General features: G+C 38.7%; 1 protein-coding gene across 2 annotated transcripts in view; it reads left to right on the top strand.

The window, feature by feature from the left end:
* FZD6 (frizzled class receptor 6) overlaps positions 1-20,338 on the top strand; it is a 33,937-nt gene extending 13,599 nt beyond the window's left edge. For both annotated transcript variants that reach the window (XM_074886031.1, XM_074886042.1), the window contains exons 3-7: positions 10,289-10,485; positions 12,906-13,923; positions 15,947-16,095; positions 17,359-17,787; positions 18,266-20,338. In XM_074886031.1, coding sequence (XP_074742132.1) covers positions 10,289-10,485; positions 12,906-13,923; positions 15,947-16,095; positions 17,359-17,787; positions 18,266-18,422 — 1,950 coding nt within the window. In that variant the 3' untranslated portion in view covers positions 18,423-20,338. The remainder of the gene's footprint in view (positions 1-10,288; positions 10,486-12,905; positions 13,924-15,946; positions 16,096-17,358; positions 17,788-18,265) is intronic.
* Positions 20,339-27,280: the final 6,942 nt, after the last annotated feature.

The raw sequence follows: 27,280 nt of genomic DNA on the forward strand, positions 1-27,280 counted from the left end.
GCTTCAGGTGCTGACTGGTTGGTATCTCCCAGACCTGTATGGCTGTGGGAGGAGCAGACTGCTGGGAACAGTTCGGTTTATCAACTGTTTCAAGTTAAGCTGTCCCCATGCTTTGTTCAGAGCCCCTTGAATGTCCAAGTACATGCATTGCCTTTACTGTTCAGTTGAAGGACAAACATGAAAGCTCATATCTTTGCAAACATCTTTCATTGCAGAACAGCATTGTTTGGTCCACTTGCTTGTTTGCTACTTTTTTCTTCCCCCCCGCCCCCCCTCCATTCATTTCCTTGAACTCCAGATTGTCCTTGAGTAGGAAACTTAAACTATTTTGTCTTTTAAACTGTGGGGGTAACCTACTTTATACTCTGACAAAAGATTTCATTCATATGTCTGTAAGCATAAACACTAAACTAATTATGTTTAAAAAATATGTGGCCAGCTTTTAAATTAAACTACTGCATTTGCCTTAATTCTGTTGTGAAAGCTACAGAAAGTAATGCTGCTTTGTTTAAAAGGAGCTTATTAAGATAAAAGTAAAATTCATGTACTTTCGATGGTTTTCTTTTACCTCTGTCAAATTACAATGCACTAATGATGCGTATTAAACGTACATATATTCATATGTAATATATTTGATTCCTATCAGTGAATTTTAGTCCTGAAAAACTTTTGTTGTAGTGGAGTTGCCCATGTAATTTTAACTGAGTTTAGAAAATATAGATTATGACTGATACTTGCTGCTGACAGTAATAGTTGATTATTACCCAAAGCTCGGGTAGTGACATGGACTACGTGGGCTCCCAAATTAGTTCATACCATCTTTGTTGGTAGTTTAAAGAGTGGTTGACGTTGCACTGATGTTCATGAGTTGCACTCTGCTTTCTGTTTTGCGGCTCTGCTGTTAAGTAGCAACTTCTAGCAGACATGTAGCAACAAGGTGCTGACACTTAAACTGCCTTAGCCTCCTGCAAAATAGTTTCTAAATCTTTACATACCAATTTAAGTGTCTTTAATTTACCTTTGATCTAAATCCATCAATGTAACTTCCAGTAGGAAGAACCTAGTCTTTTCTCAACCTTGCTTTAAATCTAATTGAACTTGAAAATTTCATCCTTCATTTAGTTTCATGCGTTAGCACATTTATTTACCATGACTTAATTGTGCATGAATTACAAGTCAGAGATTCTTGGCAGCTGATTCACTGTGGCCATAAGCAAATTACCACCCTTGCCAGCCCATCTAGGAATTGTATGGAGACATTAATCTCTCTGGGTATGATGCTAATCTCATTCACATCCAGTCCAGAATAACTCTATTGAAACAGTCGTGTAGGATTAAATCAACTGTGCCATATTTGTTTCACTGTCTTTAATTGAAACAGATTATCATTATAAAAGTAGCTAAAGGTACTGTGAAGATTGTCACTATAGCTCTGAGTATAAAGAGTAATTACTGCCTGTTCTTTTGAGATCATTTATATACACCATGGTTGACAGTGGCCATATTTCCTAAATATCACACATGAAAGTAAATGTAAATATATATTATGTTTAGGTTTTGAGGTTGTACTTCAATTCTGTAGTGACACTTACTGGAGTGTAGTTGTGTTTAAGTCTGGTACTGTAAGTTATTACTCATTAATTAATGATATCATCATTACAGGGTCCTGCTTGACATATTCTGTGATTCAAATTATTAATCATTTAGGTGAGGTGTTATTTCCTGTAAAGCAGGTAGTTTCATGAATAACAATGTGTATCTTTAGTATAGGTAGGAAACTGGGGTACACAGTATAGTATGATTATAGAAATTTGGGTTTAAGCCTGTGTTTGCTTCCAGGATTGAAATATGCAGTTATGTAAGTGACAAGGTTGTAATGTTTTTCCTTTAGGTCACAAGATTCATATCAAACCATGAAACAGGTACCATTGCTTAACATTGAGACAGCTGGTGTCTCTCATCATTTAACATAGTTATCCTTAGTGTTAACTAGATTAAGTGAATGTTTTAACTAGGTAGCTAGACCTCAGTGGTTAGGAGGGTAGGATGTTACTGTCTTAAATGACTGGCTCCAATGGCTGAACAAAGGCTCCAATCCTCTGTGTATCTCAGCAATTCAAGGTATTTCCTGTCTCTTACAATCAAAGTTTGCCATAGCTGATTGTAACACAGACCTTGATATTTTGATCTGCTGTTTTCTATATTATTTAAATATTTCCGTGACATTAATCAGCAGAGTACAGGAGAACATTTTTACTTACTTGTTTTGACATAACGTTAGTAGTTATCATACATCCCAACTGTAGAGACATCTGATCATCTCTGGTAATACTTTTCTCTAGGCTGAAACTGAGATGAGGTAGGACAAAGCATCTGCACTGTCTGCCTGGAATAATGAGCTTGTTTCTGTTGTGCCTTGGACTTTTAAGCCTGCTAAGCACAAAACAGAGAAGCATGCTGAGCATGAGATTCACATAGAGTTCTGGGTTGCAATTTACTTGTTGGCAAAGCAGGTTTGTACCTAGCTATTTATTCTGTACTCTGTACCATTTGTTTTCACTCAGCTCAGTTGTGTAGGACCACACCATAACTAGATTTCTGAGATCATTTGGCTTTGCCTCTGGAGAAAATATAACATAGACATACTTCGTAAAGAGTCTAGGATTTACTAAGTAAGGTGTTGGTGCTTTGTTCAGTGCAGAGGATATTCCTCTTGCTGGCTAGTGATGTTCTACTCTCTTTGACTGTTTGACTGTATTCACAGTCCGCAGTGAGTATCTAATTGTTTCATGGGGTTAAGTTTAGACTGTTTTGCACTGGGAGGTTTCTGTACAGGGCACGTGCCCCTGGTACTCTGCACTGACAACGCAGTGGAAAGTTTCCATCCTGCAGTCCTCAGTTCTTCACTGCTATTGCTTGTGGCAGTGCCTGTCCTGTTGTTACAGACTAAATCGTCTTTGGCTGTACAGTTGCTATTAGTTTGTTGGGGGATTTTTTGGCAGATTGTTAGTGTATTCTAGTTTGCTTCATATTTACTGGATTTTGTTTCCCATTGACAGGAAGATGACAATGTATGTTTTAGGATGTATATTGGCTTTGTGAAGCTTCATTCTTGGTTTTAAGAGTCTGGTTTCACTCTATTTTTAGCACTGCCATCACTAAATCTGCAGATTTTCATCTCTGTTCATGTGACAGGGCAGTGGTTGCTAATGCTAGAAATGTTAAGTGCCTTGGTTTCTTGGGAGGGCCTATTACATGTGATTGTGCCACCTGCAGATACTGAACTTCCTGAGGAGAAGACTATGGTCTCAAACCATATTCAAACATATACATAGATTATGCGTGCTCAAACCATGACACAGATTCTGAGTTTAATCCCAGATTTGGATGCTCAAGATGTGAGCGTGCATGAAGGTTACTCAGCTAACCACTTGGGTAAAAAATGGTTGGTGGTTGGGACACCCATGGTCCAGATAATGCAGCCTTGAAGCGACTGATTCTTACTGTCAGTGAGCTTGTGATCTCAGCTTTACAGTTTTTGCTTATGGGCCATGCAGCTGGAGGAGCAAATACTTTTGGTTTTGGTAAGATTTTGCTTTTTATGGTCCATCAGGAAATGCAGACCTATTATTTTCTATAACAAAACATTTCCAAATTGGCTAGCTGGAAGTGAAGCCCGCATTTAAAGATACCTAATTGTTAGCAGAGTTCCAGGCATAATTCACTACGTCTTTTGCTGTTCTTATATGGTAAAAGTAGGCAGCTTCTGAAAATAAATCTGTATTTTACAAATCCCATTTGTGTGTGTTTGAGGCAAAGTTTTACATTTTATAGAATTTTTTTTGGTTGATGGAACTCCTTGCCTGTAAAATCTCTTGGAGTTTTTTGAGGGACTTCATACATTTGTTGAAAAGGGTGATTCAGCCAGTATATTATACTTCAATTTTCAAAAGCCTTTGACGTGGTCATAACCTATGTTTTTTAAAGAAACTATGCTGGTAACCCAATGGAGACTTTATTTCCCAATGCCTGCCTAAAGTTCAAGAAGAAAAGTAGGAATAAATAAATGTTTTTTCAGAATGAAGAGTATTAAATCATTAGTTGATAGTTTTGTCCTATACCAAATAACTCACTAGAGTAGTTCCCCCTAGTCATCTGTACTGAAACCTCTGATACAGAGCTGATTCATAAATGACCTAGAAGAGAGATGGATAGTGAATTTGCTGAGAAAGCAAAACACACTAAAGAGTTGCAGAAAGATTTTGTGGTAGATGAAATTGAACAATAAAATGGTAGGTAAGATTTAGGGTTGGTAAATGCAGACTAATGAATATGGGAAAAATAACCCCCACTGTCCATACAAGTAGATGGACGCAGTATTATATTAGTTACTGTCACTCAGAGAAGGGGCTTTGTTGTCACTATGGAAATGTGAGGTAAGTGTTCAAATGTAGTCAAGGCAAAAAGAAGACAAAGTGTATTATGAAAGGAATAGAAACGAAAATTTAAAACATTATGCTAATGTACAAATATGATATGTAAATGATAGCAGGATGGCAAAATGACATGGAAAAAAAAGAGAGTAACCGTTTGTCAAAACACAAACTAGGCTTCAAAACCAGGAGTTACAATGCACAAATAAAATGCAGTATTTTCTCAGCAGTGCCTGATGAAATTATGTGATATAACTTACTGCTGTAGTATTTTACAAAGGGTATAAGCATAAATAATTGAAGAATGGATTAGATGTATTCTAGGCAGAGAGGTCTGTTGGTGTCTTTTCAACACAGTGGTGGTGGCATAACCCGCAGCTGTTTTCCTAAACCACTGATTGCAGGAAACTGGGAGGGGTGTCAGCTTGTCTTATACCCCTGCTTGCTACCAGCCAGGGTGAGAATGGGGTGGCCCCCTAAATGCTTGTTTGGTCTGACTCAGAAGGTCTGCTTGTGCTTCGGAACATCAAACTTCCTGCTCTTAACTTGTGTTCATACTTTCAGGTGTCTGACTTTGACTTGTTGAGGCACCTGCTTGACAGGATCACTTGGGAGATGGTCCTGAAGGGTATAGGGGTCCAGGAAGGCTGGACAGTCTTTAAGAAGGAAGTCTTAATGGCTCAGGAACAGGCGGTCCCCAGGTGCTGTAAGAGAAGCCGGCAACAGAGAAGGCCACCCTGGCTGAACAGGGAGCTTTGGCTGCAACTCATGAAGAAAAGGAGAGTTTATGGCCTTTGGAGGAAGGGGCTAGCCACTCACAATGATTACAAAGATGCTGGGAGGCTATGCAGGGTGGAAATCAGGAGGTCTAAAGCCCAGCTAGAAATTAATCTGGCTTCAGCAATCAAGGACAACAAGAAATGTTTCTGTAAGTGTGTCAACAGCAAAAGAAAGACCAGAGAGAGCCTCCATCCCCTGCTAGACGCAGGAGGAAACATGGTAACAAGTGATGAGGAAAAGGCTGAGGTCCTTAATGCCTTCTTTGCCTCAGTCTTTAATAACAAGACTAGTTGTACTGAGGGAATCCAGCCTCCTCAGCCAGAAGACAGAGACTGGGAGAACGACCCCCCCACAATCCAGGAGGAGACAGTCAGTGACCTACTGCATCACAGACACACACAAGTCTATGGGACCGGATGGGATACACCCGAGGGTGCTGAAGGAGCTGGCTGGGGTGCTCACCAAGCCGCTTTCCATCATTTACCAGCAGTCCTGGCTGACCGGGGAGGTCCCGACAGATTGGAAACTGGCCAATGTGATGCCCGTATATATAAGAAGGGTTGGAAGGATGATCCAGGAAATTACAGGCCTGTCAGCTTGACTTCGGTGCCTGGGAAGCTGATGGAGATCTCATCCTGAGTACCATCACGCAACACATGCGGGACAACCAGATGATCAGGCCCAGTCAGCATGGGTTTATGAAAGGCAGGTCCTGCTTGACAAACCTGATCTCCTTCTACGACAGGGCGACCTGTTTATTGGATGAGGGAAAGTCTGTGGATGTTGTCTACCTCGACTTCAGTAAGGCCTTTGACACCATTTCCCACAACATTCTCCTGGCGAAACTGGCTGCTCGCGGCTTGGATGGGCACACGCTTCACTTGGTAAAAAACTGGCTGGATGGCCGGGCCCAGAGAGTTGTGGTGAATGGAGTTAAATCCAGTTGGAGGCCGGTCACGAGTGGTGTCCCCCAGGGCTCGGTTTTGGGGCCACTCCTGGTTAACATCTTTATTGATGATCTAGACGAGGGGATTGAGTGCACCCTCAGTAAGTTTGCAGATGACCCCAAGTTGGGTGGGAGTGTTGATCTGCTCGAGGGTAGGGAGGCTCTGCAGAGAGATCTGGACAGGCTGGAGCGATGGGCTAAGGCCAACTGGAGGAGTTTCAATAAGGCCAAATGCCGGGTGCTGCACTTGGGCCACAACAACCCCCAGCAGCGCTACAGGCTTGGGGAGGAGTGGCTGGAGAGCTGCCAGTCAGAGAGGGACCTGAGGGTGTTGATTGACAGCGGGATGAACATGAGCCAGCAGTGTGCCCAAGTGGCCAAGAAGGCCAATGGCATCCTGGCCTGTATCAGAAATAGTGTGGCCAGCAGGGACAGGGAAGTGATCTTACCCCTGTACTTGGCACTGGTGAGGCCGCACCTCGATTCCTGTGTTCAGTTTTGGGCCCCTCACTACAAAAAGGACATTGAATTACTCGAGCGTGTCCAGAGAAGGGCAATGAAGCTGGTGAAGGGTCTGGAGCACATGTCGTAGGAGGAGCGGCTGAGGGAACTGGGGGTGTTTAGTCTGGAGAAGAGGAGGCTGAGGGGAGACCTCATCACCCTCTACAACTACCTGAAAGGAGGTTGCAGAGAACTGAGGATGAGCCTCTTTAATGAAGTAATAAGTGATAGGACAAGAGGGAATGGCCTCAAGTTGCGCCAGGGAAGGTTTAGACTGGATATTAGGAAGCATTTCTTTACAGAACGGGTTGTTAGGCGTTGGAATGGGCTGCCCAGGGAGGTGGTGGATTCCCCATCCCTGGAGGTGTTCAAGAGGTGGGTTGACATAGCGCTGAGGGATATGGTGTAGTTGAGAATGGTCAGTGTTAGGTTAATGGTTGGACTAGATGATCTTCAAGGTCTCTTCCAACCTAGGTGATTCTGTGATTCTGTGTCAAAAGGTAAATATTTTTAGCAAGCTGAAAGAAATACTGTAAGTACAATTATTCTTGGCAGTTGAGTCCTTGGATTTCTACTGTGAATACATTACAGGCTGAGTATAGCTTTCTTCCTAATATTTTTCATTTTTGTATTTATCTGTTAAGGTAGTTTTGCAATTAAATATGTTCTTTAAACAACAGTATTTAGCTGATATCAACATGCTGTAGTAAAACTCTTGCAAGCATTTAATTTTCACTCGTCATTATCTACCTCTAATATACAGTATTATTGTGTAGTGATTCTTGTGATATTTTAGCTTTGGAGTATCTTCATGTAACAGAAACTCTGTTAGAATGGTAAAGGTTGGTTTTACGTCCTGACTTTCTTCACCAGACATCACTTCCTTTATACTAGTTTTCTGTATCAAGGGAGTGAGCTTACAATATGCAGCCTTATTAGCTATGTTGGAAAATGCTGTTTTAAAATTGTTAGTTGCTTATCAAAACAGCTAGTAAAATATCTCTGTTGATAAAGTTGGTTTCATAGATATGAATATTGGTTTTTTTAAATTCTTACTTTCTAGAGAAAATATTGCTATTTTACCTAAGACTGCAAAAGTTCTTGACTGGCACTCCAAAACTTGCTCTAGAAAATTAATTTTATTTTTTATCAACTGAGATGAACTGTGGGTGACAAAAAGGAAGAATTCATAACAATAAAGACAATTTCTGCAAGACTTACTTTAAAAAAAAGTCAATTTTTATAGGACTTGTATATGACTACCCAGGCTATTATCTTTATTTTATCCTAAGTGCCAGGAAGAACAGAGCTAACATAAATTAACCACTGGAGCAAATACAATTTAATTGAAAAGAAAACAAGCATCATAATTATGCAAAGGGAATTTAATTCATTTAGGGTTAACTCCTGACTTTTTTTTTCATCTGAAGCCATGTAGCATTTAGGAAATACTCTTAACTCATGGAACTGGAGCACATTATACCAGAGCTCTCCTTGTCAGAAAATACTCAAGTCTTGGGTTCCTGCCAAGGCAGCCCCAGAGCAGATATCCAGAGGGGGATCAGACTTCTGTGTGCCTGCTGTAATGGCTTCTGCAGATGCAGCACGCAGTCGGAGTGCTCTGAAGGATAGTGCCAACATTTTTTTGGTTTTTCATAAAGCATTTTTATGTTATTCTTGCTCTGCCTTATCTTCTCCCTTCCCTCCCTCCCCACACATTCCTATGTTTATTACAAAGGTCCCTTGACGATTTGTAGATATCCCATTTTGAAGGGGAAAATTTATTTAGCAATGTCTTGTCTTTTAAACTGCATGCTCAGTAGTAGGACTTGCTCTTTGGGTATTGATGTATATATATTTGGGATACTTAAAAGCTGACAAAAAAGGTAAGGATGCTATTCTGGACTGTGAAGTTAATCCTTCCTTTGCCAGTTGTTGGTTGAATATCTGATGCACACAACTGTTAATGGTAAAGAATTACGTAAAATTCTTCCTGAATAAAAATCTTACTAAAAGCTTCGCTTACTTTGAAAATTTTGTGCAGTGTCCCTGTTTATCAGCACATTTCAGAGTGTGTTAAATATTATTTCAGCTTTCCTGGTGCATGAATTTGTCTATTTAGGTGTGATATGGAGATTCCTTTTTCCTGAAATACAAGAAGCATTTCTTCAGAAAGCCTACTTAAAAAGAGCTTAGGCTGATGTGATCCTGCAGATGGATTTCACACTTAGCTGTGGGTTAGTTCCTCAGAATTGTGTTTAAATTAGCTTGTTTTACTCTCATGAGCTGGATCAGGAATGACCTGGCGTGGCAGACAGGACAGTGAGCAGCAGCCTGCAGTGGATCCAAGGCTGGGGCTTGTTTGAGAACCAGCAGGATCGGAGCCTTTCAACACACGTGCGCCCTGCCAGCCGTTGTCTACTTCCCCCCCATTCTCTGGGCAGTCTCTGCCGGCCCGGTGAGCGGGGTGGAGGACCCCATCTGTTCTGCGCACCAACGTTTTTACGTGGGTCAGATGTCGGCGTGCTGTGTATGTGCCCTCTGTCCTGGCAATGCCTGGCACCTCGTGGCCCTAGCTGATCTGTGATCTAGTAGCCATGCGTCCAGAGTCACCAACAGGTCACTGACGCGTGGTTGGCTGCTTTGGTTTTATTTCTGTTTGTGCTCGCTAACACGAGGGCCTGCTTACACAGCCCCCAGCACCACTGCTCCCTTCTCTTGGCTCCGCTGCTTTAGACATACAGCCCACGTGGAAGTACAGGAGCGCGCCCGGCGATGCTGTTGGCGTGCCATCGTTTGCTTCCTTCAGTAAGCTGCCCTTGTAACGACACAGCACTTGCAAAAATGACCGACAACTTCTGGTTTGTCTGAAGGTTGCACACACGGTAGTATTTTAGCTAAAATATTTTTCCGTAATGATAAAGTTGATAAAATGTAGACAAGGAAGGTTGAGGTTTTTTCCTTAAAAGCCAGTCTGACTGTCTGACTGTATGTAAGTAATAGATTGAATGAATTGAGGGGAAAAAAAAGTTGCATTAAATTTCATTCTATGAATTCTCTAGTGAGAACAGTCATCAGTTATTCACAGCCTGGTGCTCGGTAATACAGGTAGAGAAATTCTCAGTCATGTTGAGATTTTGAAATGCAGTGTTTCAAAAACGAGCAATAATGATATTTGGACCTCATCCCAAACCTCTCTAGTGTGAGAGATGATGAGTGCAACGTGCCACTTAGGACTGAAAATGTAATTTAACAGGAACTACAAGGACAGACACACCTTTAAAAATATCAGGGCACTTACTTAGAAGCTGACTGGTGAACCTAATGTTTTACCCTATTTTTAAAAAAATCTGTCATAATGCCCTTCAGATTTCTAATATTGTCAAATAGGAGAAATCAGGTTTGAATAGTTACAGATTGGCCAAGGTCCCAGGGCAGAGGCTGGGCTAGAAGTGCTGACAGAGCTTCTCGCTGCTCAGGCCATTGGGTTTTGCTCTATCACAACTGCTGAACAGTATCTTTTCAAACCTACAGGGGATCAAATGTGAGCTGTAGTGATGAAAGTTAGTTTTGGTGCCTTGGATTATCTTTTTAAAATTACTAACCAAAGCCTTTTTCTTCCCCGTAGCCTTTTCTTACGCTTATGAATCTTCACTGTTCTCCAGACGTCCACACATTTCTGTGCAAAGCCTTTGTCCCTGCCTGCCTGGAGCAAGTTCACGTGATTCACCCTTGCCGAAGCCTCTGTGAGAAAGTGTACTCTGACTGCAAGCAGTTGATGGACACTTTTGGAATCACATGGCCTGAAGAGTTGGAATGTACCAGGTGGGGTATTTTTCATGTTGACAGTTGGTGGGGGTGATACTTTCATACTTGACCTAGAGTGAGTTGAAAATCTGAGGCAGAATGTTAAATACCACCTTGCTGTAGCTTCCTCATCACTTGTGACCCTACAGTGTTTATGCATAGGACTATTTTTTATTAAAACTTTTTCATTATTCAAACGATCACCCGCATTTCCTGCTTGTGACTTTTTTGCAAGAAAGTTCTGCAACAATACTTTTCAGTTTTCATATCCCTGCAAAAAGAATCTTTTTACTATAAGTTTCTTAGAACATTAAATGTTACAGCATAGCTTTTGCTTTGGTTTCTGATCTCTAAACTAGGCATGGTCATACTTACTTAATGGGGGTTTTATAAGTAATTGCTGATAAAATAAAGAAATGTAAAATAGTACGTTCATTTGAATGGACACAGAGCATTAAATAGTAGAAGCCTTATCTTACTCCTAACCGCTTAAATATGCAAATTCAATCTTATGTTGCTTTTCCTCTACTGCCTGCCAAAAGTAGCTTTTTTTTAAAATGTTATCTTTTTCTCAAAGATATTCATGTATGAAAATAGAGAAGACAGTTAATACTACATTTGGGGGAAAGATGAGACTATATATATTAAATGGAAACCACTGAAAACATTTCAGTGTAATCTTGAAATTCTGACCTTCAATGGCAGATATTTATAAATTATTGAGGCCAGATGGGGGGTTTTTTTGACATTTGTCAGGGCAAGAGGTACAGGAAAGGAGCAGAGAGTGGAAACTCACATCATTTTTCTAAGCCCCTTGCAGTTGCTAACCTGTGATAGGACTGAGATAGAGCTGGGTCACTAGTGCTGTGCCATGATCTCTGGTAGAAATCTGTATTGGAGTGAATATGACAGATGGTATTAATGCCATTTCCCTTAGTTCTGTAGAAAACTTTCAGTTGTAGGCTTTTAAAACAAGAAGGCATCAACTAACTTTTCCCATCTAGTGTGAGCTTCTATGCAACGGTAGTGCCACTCAGCGCAGTGAATGTCTTCAACAATTGTTTTGAAAAATTAGGAAAATTACAAGTGAATCAGTTACTCGATATATCTTTCAAATGACAGTTCAAATTATGTTTTTGCAGGAATTACTGCAGCTTGAAATTATTCTGTTACTGCTAGCATTTACTGAAAATCAACTTGCTTTGTTCATATGTGAAATGATGTCTCCCCAACAGCTGATACAGAGAAGTCCATGTAATGCAGGATGTTCTTACCACAGCAGAGATCCTGCTGCCGGAGCCCATGGAAGAGGAGCTGGGCAGTAACTGGAATCCTGAGATTTGCGCTCTTGTATTCTTACAGACATACATAATACCTATTAAGACATGGGTGAATGAAGTTCACACTGTTCCCATGCCTACTGGTCTGGCCCATAGTTAATGAAAGAACCTGCTACAGAATCTGTTTTCTTAATGATTAGTCTGGATTTATTTGGACAGCATGATAATGTGGAGAAACAACGAACTGAATGTTGTTTTAGCTCCAGCTGAGCTTGCAAACTGATACTGAGGTACTCTTATAGTAGGTAGCATTGACAATGAATGGTTTGAGATAACAGAATCTTGCTTTAAAAGCTAAAAAGAAGCAAAACTTTAAAAATATATTCTTAAACTTGGAATGTATTTAAATATAAATACCATTTTGAGTAAATGCTTATCTGTTTGAGTTATATTTACATAATCTAGTTTGAAGATACATCCAACACTGCTAATGCTATATTAACCATATAAAAAGGTCACCTATTGTGACCAATTAAACCCTCAAGCAATTAAAAGAACATTAGGGAACTAGAAAAAAGATTGCTAAAATACAGAGATCATTTTTTTACAACGCTTTTTTGCTTTTGTCTTTTTCAGTTAGGTAGTTTTATTGTTGTTGACAATGAAATATCACTATAACACAAAAAATGATAATAACCATATACTAATCATCAGTTAATTCTAGGAACTGTCATCCTTCTTTCATTGTTTCTTGGTTGAAGATTGCATTTTGACAAGATCGTTTGCCGTCTCCAACAGTGTATTGTTATCCAGATTATAAAAAAACCAACTACTGTAAATATTTTTATGTACCTATATAAAAGTTTAGTAGAATTTAAGACTCTAAAAGACCAACTGCAATTTGAGTAGTGTTTCATAAGCAATAAAACAACAGGTAGAGAACAACAGTTAAATAGCTGTGTTTGAATAGCCTTCTAAACTGAAAATTTGAAGTCTGTTTTTTAAAATGCCACCTAATTTTTTTCACATATTGCACACTTTGCAGTATCTGTAAAATTTAAGAGTGCTTAGAATCAGATTTTTTTCATATTTCTAAGGAACAATTATAGTTGAGAATGAGGGGTATTAAGATATTTCCTCTTCTGTTTATTTATGTAGACTAGTCAATTGTGATGAGACTGTTCCTGCCACTGCTCCTGTAACCACAAACGTACATGGAACTCAGAAGACCCCAGGCCAGACCCGAAGGGATTATGGATTCTGGTGTCCACGACACCTACACACTACCAGTGGACAAGGCTACAAGTTTCTAGGAATTGATCAGTGTGCACCTCCATGTCCCAATATGTACTTCAAAAATTATGAATTGGATGTTGCGAAAAGCTTCATTGGAATAGTTTCAATCTTTTGTCTTTGTGCTACGCTTTTCACATTCCTGACTTTTCTGATTGATGTTAAAAGGTTTAGGTACCCAGAAAGGCCGATCATATATTACTCCGTCTGTTACAGCATAGTGTCTCTAATGTACTTTATCGGATTTTTAGTTGGGAACAGAACTGCTTGTAACGAGGCAGATGATAAGTTAGAAATTGGTGAAACAGTTGTTCTTGGCTCCCAGAACAAAGCCTGTACTGTCCTTTTCATGGTTTTGTATTTTTTCACTATGGCAGGAACTATATGGTGGGTGATTCTTACAATCACTTGGTTCCTTGCAGCGGGAAGAAAATGGAGCTGTGAAGCTATTGCACAAAAGGCCATGTGGTTCCACGCAGTTGCATGGGGAATACCTGGTTTTCTAACCATTATGCTTCTTGCAATGAACAAAGTTGAAGGGGACAACATCAGTGGAGTTTGTTTTGTGGGTCTCTACGATCTGGATGCCTCTCTGTACTTTGTGCTTTTGCCATTGTGCCTTTGTGTTTTTTTCGGTCTCTCTCTTCTTTTAGCTGGTATTATTTCTTTAAATCATGTGCGGCAAGTCATACAGCATGATGGCAGAAACCAGGAGAAGCTAAAGAAATTTATGATCCGAATTGGAGTTTTTAGTGGTTTATACTTGGTGCCACTGGTAGCACTTCTTGGATGTTATGTCTATGAACTGGTGAACCGGAAAATCTGGGAAACGACTTGGGTATTTGACCACTGTGACCAATACCATATTCCTTGTCCTTATCAGGCAAGTAGCAGTTTCCTTTATAAATAATACTGGAAAGTTAATTAACAAAAACACTTATGCATCACTGTATCTGCTGTATGGTTAGTAAATTATTTTCACAGTAAGTAATCAGTTCAAGAACATGTAGTGATTAGTTGCTTTTTAAGTCAAAATTGGTGATATGATACTTTTGCTTTGAAATTTTTCGCTAATTAAATTCCAACTCATTGGTCTAAACTGCATGTTACAAACTGTGTTGAGGGAGGATCATTCTTCACAGTATCTGTTACATTTGGGTGCCTCGCTCAGTATCTAAGTAACTAAGGTGAATTTTCACCAATTTCAGTTGAAGCTGAAATAATGATTCTTGAAAATCGAGTCTAAATTGGATTTAAAATGTTGCTTATAACCATAGTTTTAAAATCACTTTCATCTTTTTCTTCTTCAAAGTGTAGAAGTGTAAAATACTTGAAATTGCAAAATGAATTTCCAGTATATCTTTTTCCATGATAGCTGTCATTTGCAGACTGATTTTCGGTAATGTGAAGAAATCATTAAAAAAACCAACTAAACAAAAAACAAATAGAAAAGATAACCCAATAAACAAACAAAACAAACAACCCAACAGCACTTGAAATTGTGGAGCTGTTTGTATTTAACATTTGACTCTTAAAAAAACCCCAATTTCCTTGAAAAGGCTTTTAAAGTAAATCCGCCCATGTTCAGTACTCTGTATGGATTACATTTCTTGTAAGCACATAAAACTCCCTGCAATAGCAAGTAATTTGTGGTTTGTTTCTTTCCATTTAAGAACAAATATAAAAGGCAGCACCATCACTAAGAGAAATGCAGGTGTCTCATGTCATCTTTCATTGCTTTGCACTTACCATCTATGTTTTTACTGCAATAAACTATCATTAAAAAGAGGAATATAAACACAGGCATAATTGAACAATAAGGCTTGATTCTTCTACTGTCTTAAACATCCAATGTATCTTCTGTACTGAAGTCAGTTTAAGCTGAGAGTAGCACAGCTCACAGACTTTTTGGTTATTTTTGCTTCCATTACCATTGTTAACAAGTGTACTTTGTCTTCAGTGGGTTTTACACTGAGCTCTGTATCACCCTAAATGGTCCAAAATACACAAGGTTGAAAACAAGGCTTTTATGCTTTTAAAAGAAAAACAAACTTGTTTTGTGCTTAAATATAACAGCTTGGCATAATAACACAGAAAAAGCATGTATTCTCAGCCTTTAATTAAGCTATTGGAAAGTGTAAATAGCAACAGGGAATGCTACACAAAGACATACTTAATGGGATCTGTCCCTATAATAAACAGCATGTGCTAACCGTGGAGTTGTGGAGAAGCTTAAAGTGGCATGCTTGGCCTTGGCTTACCAGAGCTAGCTTGTAGACTTTTATTACATTGGCCAGATCAAAACCAAACTAAAACAAACTTTAGTTTAAGTAGCTAATGTTACCTGGCTAACAAAAATAATGACTTTCATAGATGGGACTGGCAGGTAAACTGTGTAATGTAAATTAAATTTGCAGCATGGGAGCAGAAGATAATAATCTCTGATTTAAATGTCTCAGCTCCTATGATCCAGTTCTACAAATAGCTGGATTAATTTTGCAGTAAACAGAAAACTACTATGTAGTTCCCTGTGGCTCCTTGAAGATGCTGTCTAATCTGATTAACTCGCAACTCATCCACTTTTTGAGTTGAAGGGATAAATCTTATACATACAAACTATCTCTGAAGAACATGGTTACTAATACTATTACCCCTAAATTATCTTTCCTTTCAATTTAAACCAAAAATATTTCATTCTGACTAAGCTCTTCTTGGTGTTTTCAGCTGTAGACATTAACCAGCTCTGACCTGACTGTACATGTCTAACACTTGTCCGCAGTACAAGCCTCAACAAAGAACAATAAGGAGAAAGTCTCTCTTTTACATAATTTGTTTTCTGCGTTTAAAAAAATAAATCAACAAGTATGCTTTCTTCTTTGCATTTATTAAACTTTCTTATCTTCTAGGCAAAGGCACTAGCAAGACCAGAAATATTTTTGTTTCTGATGAAATATTTGCTGACATTAATTGTTGGCATATCTCCAGTCTTCTGGGTGGGGAGTAAAAAGACCTGTTCTGAATGGGCCAATTTCTTCAACAGAAACCGCAAAAGAGAGTAAGAACAATTTTTTGTTCCTGTTTTTTGAGGTGTATACTTTAAAATAAGTTGGATTTCAGACATGTTTCTTTAAATATAGCTCAGGTGATCAAAATGTTGTCCTTAGACCCTTCCTTTTTTGGAGTCTAAATGCTGTGTATGGGCATCAGCAAAATTCCAGCAGAGTCTGTGGAAGGTTTACATATGCAATGACTTTTTGACAACATTCTCAGAAACTACAAAATACTTTCCTCTGCTGATTTGTTCTCCTTCATAGAGCAGAAAACATATTATTGTGTTCATTGGTTAATACATCTCTGGTTTCCAGTCAAATGAGGGAAGATAATTTCAGCCATCAATTTAGATCCTTTCACATGTTCCGAATACTTCATTTGGCACAGTACTTAGCTGTATTTACTATCATGCAATAACAACATCCTCTGTTTTTCTCCTCTGCCAGGCTTGTCTTATTTTAAAATTAATTTTCGATGAACCTTCCTTAGGATCACTTTTGTTGTATTAATCTACTGTCCCTTATTTTTTTCCTGAAACCGAATAATTCAGCTGTATTACTTAGCTTTAGTGAATTTATGGATTTAAACAGATCATAAATGTCATCTCCATTTCTTGTAGTTGACATTTTTCCATTCCTTTTATTCCTTGATTATTTCTTTTTAGATTATCTGTGTTACTCATAAATTATACTGTGTTTTAAGATCTCTCTATTTCTTTGGATTTCCCAAGGCAGCAGTCCTTAAGCTCCTTTTATTTTACATCTACATTCCTTGATGGTGAGCTTATAGCTTCCTTTCCCTCTCCCCTCTTTTTCCATTTCCTGTATAATTTTTCTTGCATTTCAGATGTTAACTGCTTTCAGCTATAAAAATTTTAAAATAAGTCAAATTTATAATGCTTACCTCTTTTTCACTTGAATGAGGTTTACTTTACATAAAGTTAATTTGGTAATATGTCTGCTTGTGAGCTAATCCTGCTTTCCTCTCTTAGATGATTAATCTACCGAAGTCATTGGACCTACTTGCAGAAGTAAGAAATGTAGAAATCTGCTTTATTTAATTGTCCACAGACATCGTTTCTTTGGAGCCATTATGATCAGATTTTTTTCTCCTCTTTCACATACAATTTTTTTCCTTCTGTTCATTAACATCCAGCTCAGATTGCGTCATTGGCTGCTATTCTTTAATGTTTTTGTCTACAAAGCTATATTATGTTATATCTAAGGTTATCCTCTTCATTTAGTTACATGCTTGTATTTTATTTCAGTCCAATTAGTGAGAGTCGAAGAGTGCTGCAAGAATCTTGTGAATTTTTCCTGAGGCACAATTCCAAAGTTAAACATAAAAAGAAGCACTACAAATCAACTTCACACAGATTGAAAGTTATTTCGAAGTCGATGGGGACTAGTACAGGTGGCACAACAAATCATGGAACTTCTGCAGTAGCAATCACTAATCATGATTACTTAAGCCAAGAAACTGTTGCAGAAATTAAAACCTCTCCAGAGACATCCGAGAAAGAGATAGAGGCAGACGGAACATCACCCCGAAGAGTCGAGGAGGGTGAAAACAGTGGAGATCAAATGTTATCTAGTTCTAAGCTGACCGTGGATCAGGTGGAAAGAAGAAACAGAGCAGATAGTACGTGTGATGTGAGTAGCTTGGCTGAGAGCATGAAGAGAGTAGGTGAAGGAAGGTAAGGCTCCTTAACTCAATCTTTTGCTTGTTTGTGTGTATTACCACTATTTTTGTAAGTTTTTTATTTTTTCTCCTCAGTATACTCTTAGGACACAACTAACCCTCAGTAGCTGTCAAGAGTACTGTAATTCTTACAAACTATTTCATATAGCCATGTATCTTTAGCATATGGGCTATTTTATACGTTTGTAGGATTCTTCTCTTCCTTGTAAGCGTTGAGTGCTGGAGCTTCAGCTTGTAGGATGTTTTTGTATTATTGAACAGTGACCCTCAAGAAATCTGTGGCTGCAATGCAATCATTTTGAGAGATGACAACTCTGAAAAAGAACAATGGTGACCCTAAGCTTGGAAAAGTATACAGAACTGTATAGTTTAAGATATATCATAACTTCATTGCCAAAAATGTATTTTTTTTTCCAGTGTAATGCACTGTGCTTAAAGTTGACTCCCTGTGTTTTATTTTTCATTACTTACAGAATAACTCCTAAAAATGACTTTATTGAATCTCCTCCATTACAAAGCAGCTGTTCCCAAATACCGGATGTCTCACAGGCAGCTTCCGTATCACTACTTGTCTACTCAGCTTCAGACACCAGAAGAGAGTTGGATTCAGGAAACAGTTCAAACCCTTGAAAGACTGAAATTTTATATGAACATTTTCAGTGTATAAAACTGATATGGATTCTGCGTTACACTGGAAGTAATGGATATTCTGTGCCTTATTAAAAAACACACGTCTTGCTTTGCACTTAAAAAATGTTAAGTTTTGTTGTGGGGACAGCTAGCAATAATGTACTATATTTAATCCTATCCAGGAATAATGGAAATTGAAGTTTTGTAGGACACAGCTGGATTGACTAGCAGTAATTTAAGAAAAAGATGAGAGAAACAAATATTATTCCCAATATAAAAAACACTTTGTAATGAATTGCATTAAAATAATGCTTAGAAAGCACTGTTACTTTTCAAGGCATAAAAGTCCTGCATCTTTGATATTTTTCAAAACTTGTTATTTTTTCCTCTTTTTTACTGTGTCTTCAACAGCAGTATCACTTAAATAAGTGATACACAAATTTATAAATACTCTCTAAATTATGTGTCGTGATGTATCAATTATAGCACTGTTTTATGGTAGTTTGTACACTGAATATGAAAGGGAGGGAATCTGGAATTATAGTGGTTTATTTTGTACATAACAATGAATTTTGTAAATAACTGACTGCATAGGGGCAATATTTAGAACTACTGTTTTGTATGTATTGTATAAACTTGGTAAAGTTAACATGCTTCCGTTAAGTTGTTACTAAAGTCAACAGTCCTGTGGTGATCAGACAATGTTACTTAATTCTCAGTAAAGCAGACTGTACCTTTATATACAAGATGCACCATACACTGTGCATTTGGGGCAAGACTGGTCAGACATCGCTGCATCCTGTTACAGGGGCAATGCGTTTGATGCAGCACTGCTGCAGAAAATTGCTTCTTGGAGCCCCTCCACGTGTGGTGTTCCAGTGCATCATGCCAAAGAAGAAAACACTTCAGATCCCTCGTGGCATGGGGGACAGAATCTGAAGCATATGCTTTGGGTTTTTTTGCTGAGCTGCAGTGAAAGTGTATGTTTCACGCTGTTTCTATGCAAGTAACTTAATTTTTTAAAATTCTGTAGAGAAATATCTTGCAGAAAATAAATGCTTGAGTTATTAATATACAGGCTTGTTTAACAATATCTTTACTTAAAAGAAGACCTTAACACTTTTTCTACAAAGCTTAATTTTCTATATGCTACAGCAATATATTTTCTTTAAATCAAGAAGGCCTTAACTTAATACATGTAGCCTTTCTTATGATAGGGTGGTTCTCAAGAGCAAGTACTACTGACATGGATAAGAATTTCATCATTTGGCTCTTAAGAAATCCTGGCTCCAGTGAAGTCAATGTGATTCATTACTTGAGATAATTTGGAGCCAGGATTTTGCTGTTTTCTACACCTAAATGTCAGTGCATTTTGGAAGACTTCAGCATCTTGCATTTGATTACTAATAAGAATATTTCTTAAGCCAAGAGACTGTTACAGAAATTAAAACCTCTCTGAGAAAGAGAGGCAGACACAATATTATTACTGTGTTCCAATTTGGGCAGCATTCACGGTGATACTTTGAACAGTCAAGCAAAGCTGCATTGTACAAAGGTCATGTAAATGCTGAATCAACAGGAACTGCAGTCCTGATAAACCAAAGTTATTTGTTTTATCCATCATGTATGAAAAATGGAATGTATTTATATTATGGCATCTGCATTTTAGCATTTGTAATTTATTGCCTCAAATAGGACATGCTATTTCTTTTATATTTTCCCCATTAAAAATATACAGAATTCTTGCTGCTGAGAAGGACAGTGAGAAAGATCTGAAAAATCTCCTGTGAAAATGCACACTAAGTAGTATCCTTCATTCTTGCAGTCATGTTTGTAAACGGGTAACTTTATACACATGTTCAGTAGTTTTGTTATGACTGTCTTTGTTAGTAATAAAACATACTGTTGTATAGTAAGAGCTTCTGAGTTGATATTTCTTACTAACTAGATATAGCATGTTTGTTGCTCTGTTGCTGTAGTATTTTTGCACCTAAGGCACTTTAATGTATTTCTTCTTAGAGCTGTGTGAGGCGATGAGTACTGCAGTGTTTTTATCCCTCCTGTGTAAGTGAGAAACGGGGACAGAACAATGGTGGGAATTGTTCACGTGAACACAGAGTTATGAAAGAGTGAGAAACTGAACTAGTTCTTTCATCCTAACGTTTAGAGCGTTCTTTCTTTCATGACCTCTAGTTAAAGACCTCCTTTAGATTACATAGAATATATATTTCCACGCTATGCTCTTGCTGCAACCTTCTTAAAATATTGATACACACTTTAAATTTATTGATTGTTACTCCCTTTTTTAGGTAGTTCAGAAAGTCATGCTTTTGTGGTAACTGCTCTAAAAAAGATAAATACAATGTAATTTTGAAGTTAAGGCAATATTATGGGCTTAAAAATAGATACATTTTCAAAGAACTGTGAATTACTAAGCAGTAATTATAACACTCACTGGAAGTGAAATGCATCAGTGGTAGATTGAGACTGGAGCACTTGTGTGTTCGGTGCTGCTGTACCAGAAATAATGCCCAGGCTGTGAATTCCCAAGCTGACCTTTATAGCTAAAGAGATTGTGATCTCCAATGGACTAAAGAGAAGCTCGTAAATGGTTTCTCTAACAAGGGTTTTGGGTTACTCGCTTTCATCTGTTATCTGACCAAAGTTAAAACTGAAAATTGACAATTCATATTAAAAGGGCTTTTCTTAAACTGTAAGAATAATTTCTTACTGGAACATCAACAACTTAAGTCATTTAATTGAGGCTGCCTGTCTTCTGAAAGATGCACTATAAATCCAACAATTTAAAAGATTGATACAGCCATTTTAGTCTTGTTTTCTGCTTTTGTTTGCAGAACGCTAGAATAAAGGATACTGATGACTTCTCCAAGCTTTAAAATAATGTCTTTTACTTCTTTCTCTTAATGGATCTGCCATAAATCACTTCAAAGTATGGATTACTAAATCGTATTAGATTTGTGATATAAACAGCACCTGAAATTACCAATGCGGTAGTTTTATGGTACATGTTGGGTATGCTGTATTTTGTTGTCCTATTTTGCTAGATCTCTTTTAGTGAAAACAGGTAAAATTTACTTAGAGTATAAAATAAATCTATGCACATATTTGGAAAAAGTTTGCAAAATTAACCCCGGATATAGAAAAAATAGTTGTTCTGTTTATATTTGTAACATTTAGAAGGTGCTATTAGCAGATAATAAGAAAAATGTCTGCAGTATTTAAAACCTTTAAATATTTTTGTTTTTTTAAACTTAAAACACAATTCAGGAATGGAGTACTAAAACGCTGAAGCATTGTACTATTTTCTTTGCAATTTTTCAACTGATTTACAGAGAACTGTAGGTCCTTTTTCTTTACAGGATACAGAATATACTCGGTTTAAAGATGGTAAAATCCAGTTGAATTTCAGAAGCAAAATAAAACCCCAAACATTTAAATATGAAAAGTTGAACTTCTTTAATAAAAATAACTTTAGTATTCTGCAAAGCACTGAAAAATGCAGGAGCTGAATAGGATGAGGACTCACGTTTCCCTTTGAAGTTTGTTTGACCACCCAGACTCAAGGCGCGGTTTCAGAAGGCTGCACATCAAAGGAGAAACGCTACATCCCTCCCTTGACACTGGCCACTTGTTGAATCGGTCTTTGAAGGTATCTGACCGCTCGCTGTTTGGCTGCGTTCACTGGTGAAGATCTCTGCCAGTATTGACCACTGGTATTTGCAGTAATTTAGATGGCTGGCACCAAGGGTATTTTAGAGTGTCATGGGAGTAAATGTTATTTCCTGTGCATTACCCTCTTTTGCACTTACTCTTTCACTCTTATTTTTGTCTCTTATCTTACCTTCTTTTTTTTAATGGACTAGAGTTTAAGTGTAATTAAAAGTAAAGAAGTTGGGCAACCTATACCACACCTTCATGAGCTGTCTGCTTTATATCTCTAGGAGAGCTTAGAGTAACATTCTGATGTACATCTATGAAATCCGCTTCTGTGTATTAACCGGATTTTACTTCCTATTAAAAGGCACTTGAGATGCAAAGCATAATTAAAAGATTAAAAACATGCCAAGACATTTAGATCTGAACTTTTCATTAATGCTTATTCCCTCTATTTCAACTTTGTTCATTGAAACTAAATGTAAAATAAAAGTTTGCTTTATTTCAGGTCTCACTGGTTAAAGTAATGACAAACATGAGATATCTTTAAACATACAAAGATCTACATTCTTGAAATGGCTCACAGCTGGTTTCTCAGTACAAACAGGAGCTGGAGAGAACAGTTTCTGCAAGAAGAGCTGTGTGCAAGAAAGCAGTTACTGTGGAAGGGAAGTGCTAAATGGGCACTCGTTACTGGGCGTAGGTGAACTGGAGGGATGCGGATCTCCAGCTTAGAGCGTACTCTCGGGTATGGCAGTATAGTCACGAGAGAACATCTGGTGCTTTAAGTGGACAGGAATACACCGATGTTTTAGGACTCGCTCTTGACGTACAAGGTGAAGAGAAATGGCAAGAAGAAATTTTACTTCCATTAAGTAGGTTTGTAAGTTACAGAGGTGATGGTGGGATCATTAAACACAGCCACCAAAGGGATCTTGACAGTAAAAAGTATGTTCCATGTTGGTTGTGTATGAAGCATGACCAAAGTTATCTATATTTTTATGAAGATAATGTGCATCCCAGTTTATCTTCCTGATGTTCTGTCTGACCACATGAAACTGGATCACAAGAAATTACATGAGTACAAAAATAAGGCACTGACAGGTAAGTTCCTGGAGGAAATGATTAGTAAGTTAGTTAATTAGTTGATGGCTTAAACTGGCTGGGAAGCTGCATTGTCTCCAGACCCAGCTCTAGTAGTATCATACCTACTGTCTGAGAGTGCAGGCAAGTCTTGAATGACCCAGCCAAAGACGGAGGATTTGAGGATGCTGAAGCAGCTGAACACGTTTCGTGGCACTGGGTTTGTGTCACTGATGTTGCCCACTGGACACAGTCCTCTCTGGGACTTGCTCTCCGTGCAGATTCCTGCAGGCAGGGCTTCCAGACTTCCAACTAAAGATGCACTACAGGGATTAACACTCCAGACAAGTATCATTCCATAGAATGTGAAGAGATGGCATTGACAGGGGTGTGACATGCCAGTGAGTGGGTGAGGTACAAATGTGTTGGGCTGGCTGAAGTCAGCACTTGCGATGGAAATTAATTGGAACTATTTTTCTTAAAATGTGATTTTAGTAGGCAAGAATGTCCTGTGAATGAACACTGAGAGAAGCTGATATTTGGAATGAGGTTCCCTGTGGAGAGAAATGGAAAGTCACCAAGTCAGTAGGAAAACCCAAGAAAGCACACCCAATAAAAAACAAGGAAGGACTTTGCCTTTTAAATTAATATAACCTCAACAACATTAGATATTTTTAGGGCACACATACTGAAAGTTTCTCTACTTGGCAATGGGAAATTGTGAACTTATAAACGAGATTTTTAATCAACTAAGAGGTGCTGTAATTACAGCAAAGTTACAAGGACAGAAGTAAGGAAACCACACTAGAAACAAAGTCATGCCTTACAAAAGTAGTCAGGTGAGTACCTGCTGTAAAAAATATAACTCAAAGAAGGACTTAGAAAGACATTTTTCTTCACAGGAACCTGGTAGGTCTTTTGCTGTTCTGGCCAAACACAATTTCATCTCCATGTAAGCCAGGGATTCAGGGTTGTGTCTGATCCTTTCCAGCACCATTGCACTTGTCAATTGTTGATGCAAGTCAAATAAGATTTCTATTTTAGCACATACAATAATTTTAATGCAAGAGTTCGTCTGTTGAAGTATTCTCAGGGCTAGCTATGGGATGACCCCACTGAACCACTTATGGTGAACTTCTCTCACTGTGCCCGACCCAGGAGCCCCTGTAAATCCATTCCCCGCTTGGTGACAGTGGGTCATCAGTGAACAGATGAGATAGGTGCTGCCCAGAAGCTCCACAGACCTGCTTGCAGCAAGCCATGGCACTTCTTCGCTGAGGTCAGGCCACCTGGGGGGACAGTGTGGATGTGAGGAGCTGGGTCTCAGGAATGCCATGGGCTCCAGGCTCCACCACTACATTCAACAGGCAGAGCTGCAGCGACCATGCATGTGCAGAGCTGTCATTGCTGTTCTGGGTTTGCCCCTCACTCTCTTTCTCTCCTCTGAGACAGGAAGTTTTGTGCAACTGTGAAGTGTCTTGGGCCAATTCATTTTTTTCTGTGACCAAATCCTCTTGCATCCACAGGCTTCTGTGTATTTTGTGTGTGCTAGCTATGGTGGCTATAGACCTCTGGTTTCTGTAAGCCACGCCGAAGCTCTATGCAGCCCTTCCTCAGCCCACTCCTCATTGTTTCCTTGCGTATCCTAAGGAACTTCTTTTCAAAGAGCTTGCTGGATACAAATAAAAATAAACATTTCAAAGTTCAAATCCATTCATTTAATTTTAGGATTATCACTAGTTCAAGATACTGTCTTCCAAAATTGGAAGGACAGACCTGTGGCGGTGCACCTGATGAATGGTGTAGAAAACGCAAGATTGTTCTCTTCATTGAAGAAGCTTTTCTGTCTGAGTGGAGCATTGTATTTCACATCCTAATAACTATTTACTAGTTCAGGATTCAAGGAAAGTTAGCTTTTCAGTTCTGCAGAAGACTTATCTATTCATTGAAGATTCATGAGGCAGCCAAGTAATTTTTCTACCATTGACTAATTCACAGCCACTCCAATGAGCAAATGTTTCTCCTGAGCCTCAGCTCTCTTCTTGTACATGATGATTCACTGGAGGCCCAATGAATTTAACTTAAAACTGGACTGAATTAGTTTTCCCATTCTACCATGTGCACAAGTCCTGGAACAACCCAATCTAACTGGACCTGGTTTGACCAGATGCGCCCCAGATGCTCCTTTCAACTGAAACCTTTCCAGGACTGCGGCCAGGACTGTGCCGGCCGCACTTGGGAGACAGTCCTGCAGAGGTACAGCCCAGACACCTTCAGAGTCAGACATTTGCAACCAGCAATCAATGAAAACAGGTCTCAGTATGGGCTTTTCCTTGTAACGTTTACACTATGGAAATGTCTGGACATCCTGAGTTATCCTTTATCAGTGAAGCAGACAGTTCTCCCAGATAGTTTTACTAAAGTTTATCTAACTCCGTCTGACAATTTGTGAGTGGTGTTTAGTTTAAGATCTTCAATGCCTCCATTATTATTGTAAAAGCCACAGCTATAGGGAAATGCAAGTATAAATCAACTGATGACTTGGACAGAAAAAACAGGTCTGCCCAGCAGCCCCAGCAGGCTATGAAAGGAGCTGTGTCCACCAGATGAGCTCCTTGGTATCTGATGTATGTCCTGGTCTTGACTTGTTGGTAGCAATGTTAAAGATTTATCTCCATAGAAAACTTGATTAATCTGAGTAATAAAAAGTGTTAATCCTCTCTCTAGTGTTTTCTATTGTGCAAAAATACGTTTCCTATAGCAACATTAAGATCCACCATGTGCTTATTCATTAAGAACCACCATGTGCTTATTCAGAAGTAAAGAATTAACACTTAAATGCAGAGTTTTTCTCTCATGCTCATAAAATGCCATCCTCCTGTATATGGACACAGGAATCTTCTTCTGCAGACAAGCGTCTGGAGGATTAACGTATGCTTTCCTGACAGTTATGCTCCTCTTGTCTTTGACAAACTCTGTTATTATGCTCTAACCTCTGCCTGCCCTTTCTGGCTGCCATTCAGATGATGAATTTTTTTTTTCACGGCTTGTATAGTGAACTGTTAGCATGACTTGACTGTCACCTGGAGTCTCAGCAAGTAGAATATTGATACAACTTATGCTTTTAAGCTTTTCTAAAAGATAGAAACAGGACATCCCTGAGTATTATAATCCACTAAAAGATCTGCCCCAAAATAATTTTTAAGATTCAAATGCTACTATGTGTTCCTGCAAAACACTGCTGTGACTACAATTACGTTCTTACCATTTTATGTAGAGGCTACTGGAAGGTTTTTTTAAAAAGGCACATCTGTGCTAGTAAAGCAACAAAAGAAAGGGAGAGAAGTTTTGGATTATTTTAAAATATTAAGCATGCTATATAAATAATATATTTAAATGAAAAGGTGTTAGAAGGGATCAAGGCCACAATCCCATTGATTTTTATGCAGCTCCAAAGTTTTTTTGTGGAAGAAAATGAAATCTGTTTCTTAAACTTGTAATAAATTTCCCTTGGAGCTCTTACTTTGGTTTTCTTCTACAGCAGCACAGACGGCTCTTTGTCTCCTCGATCAGACAGGCAGGCTGCAAAGAGCCATTCGAGAAATTCAACAGTCTTCTCTGATCTCAGCCTTTTACACTGACTTACAACTAACCGTAAAGTATCAGTAATAAAGTGAACAAGAGCTAAATGATGAACTCCACAATTAAAATCACCAAGGGTAGATCAGCAAAGACCCTGAGCGTTGTGATGCTGAGTACTGCAGTGCTAACCCTGAGGGCTCTGCTGCCTACCCTGGAGTATGGATGTGTTCCCCAAAGGAATGCAGAGATAGGACTGCCAGTCGAAGTCAAAATCCTCAGACATCACCAGAACAGGGGAATGTATAAAGCAATAAGAGCTAAAAGCAGATGAAAGGTCCAGGTCTTGGCACTTACCTTACTGGGCCTCTTTTGGCTCAGGATCCTCAGGCTTCAACCTTCTGTAATATTTAGACAGCTAAGCCTGTTTTTTCTGGTTGTGAAAAGCCACAAGTAATATAGTTCCCATCTCAGAAGAATCTATTTCTGAGTGGTTAAAGCTTCTCCTCAGTGTATAAGGA

Source organism: Strix uralensis, chromosome 1 (genome assembly GCF_047716275.1).
Source record: "Strix uralensis isolate ZFMK-TIS-50842 chromosome 1, bStrUra1, whole genome shotgun sequence".
Lineage (NCBI taxonomy): Eukaryota > Metazoa > Chordata > Aves > Strigiformes > Strigidae > Strix > Strix uralensis.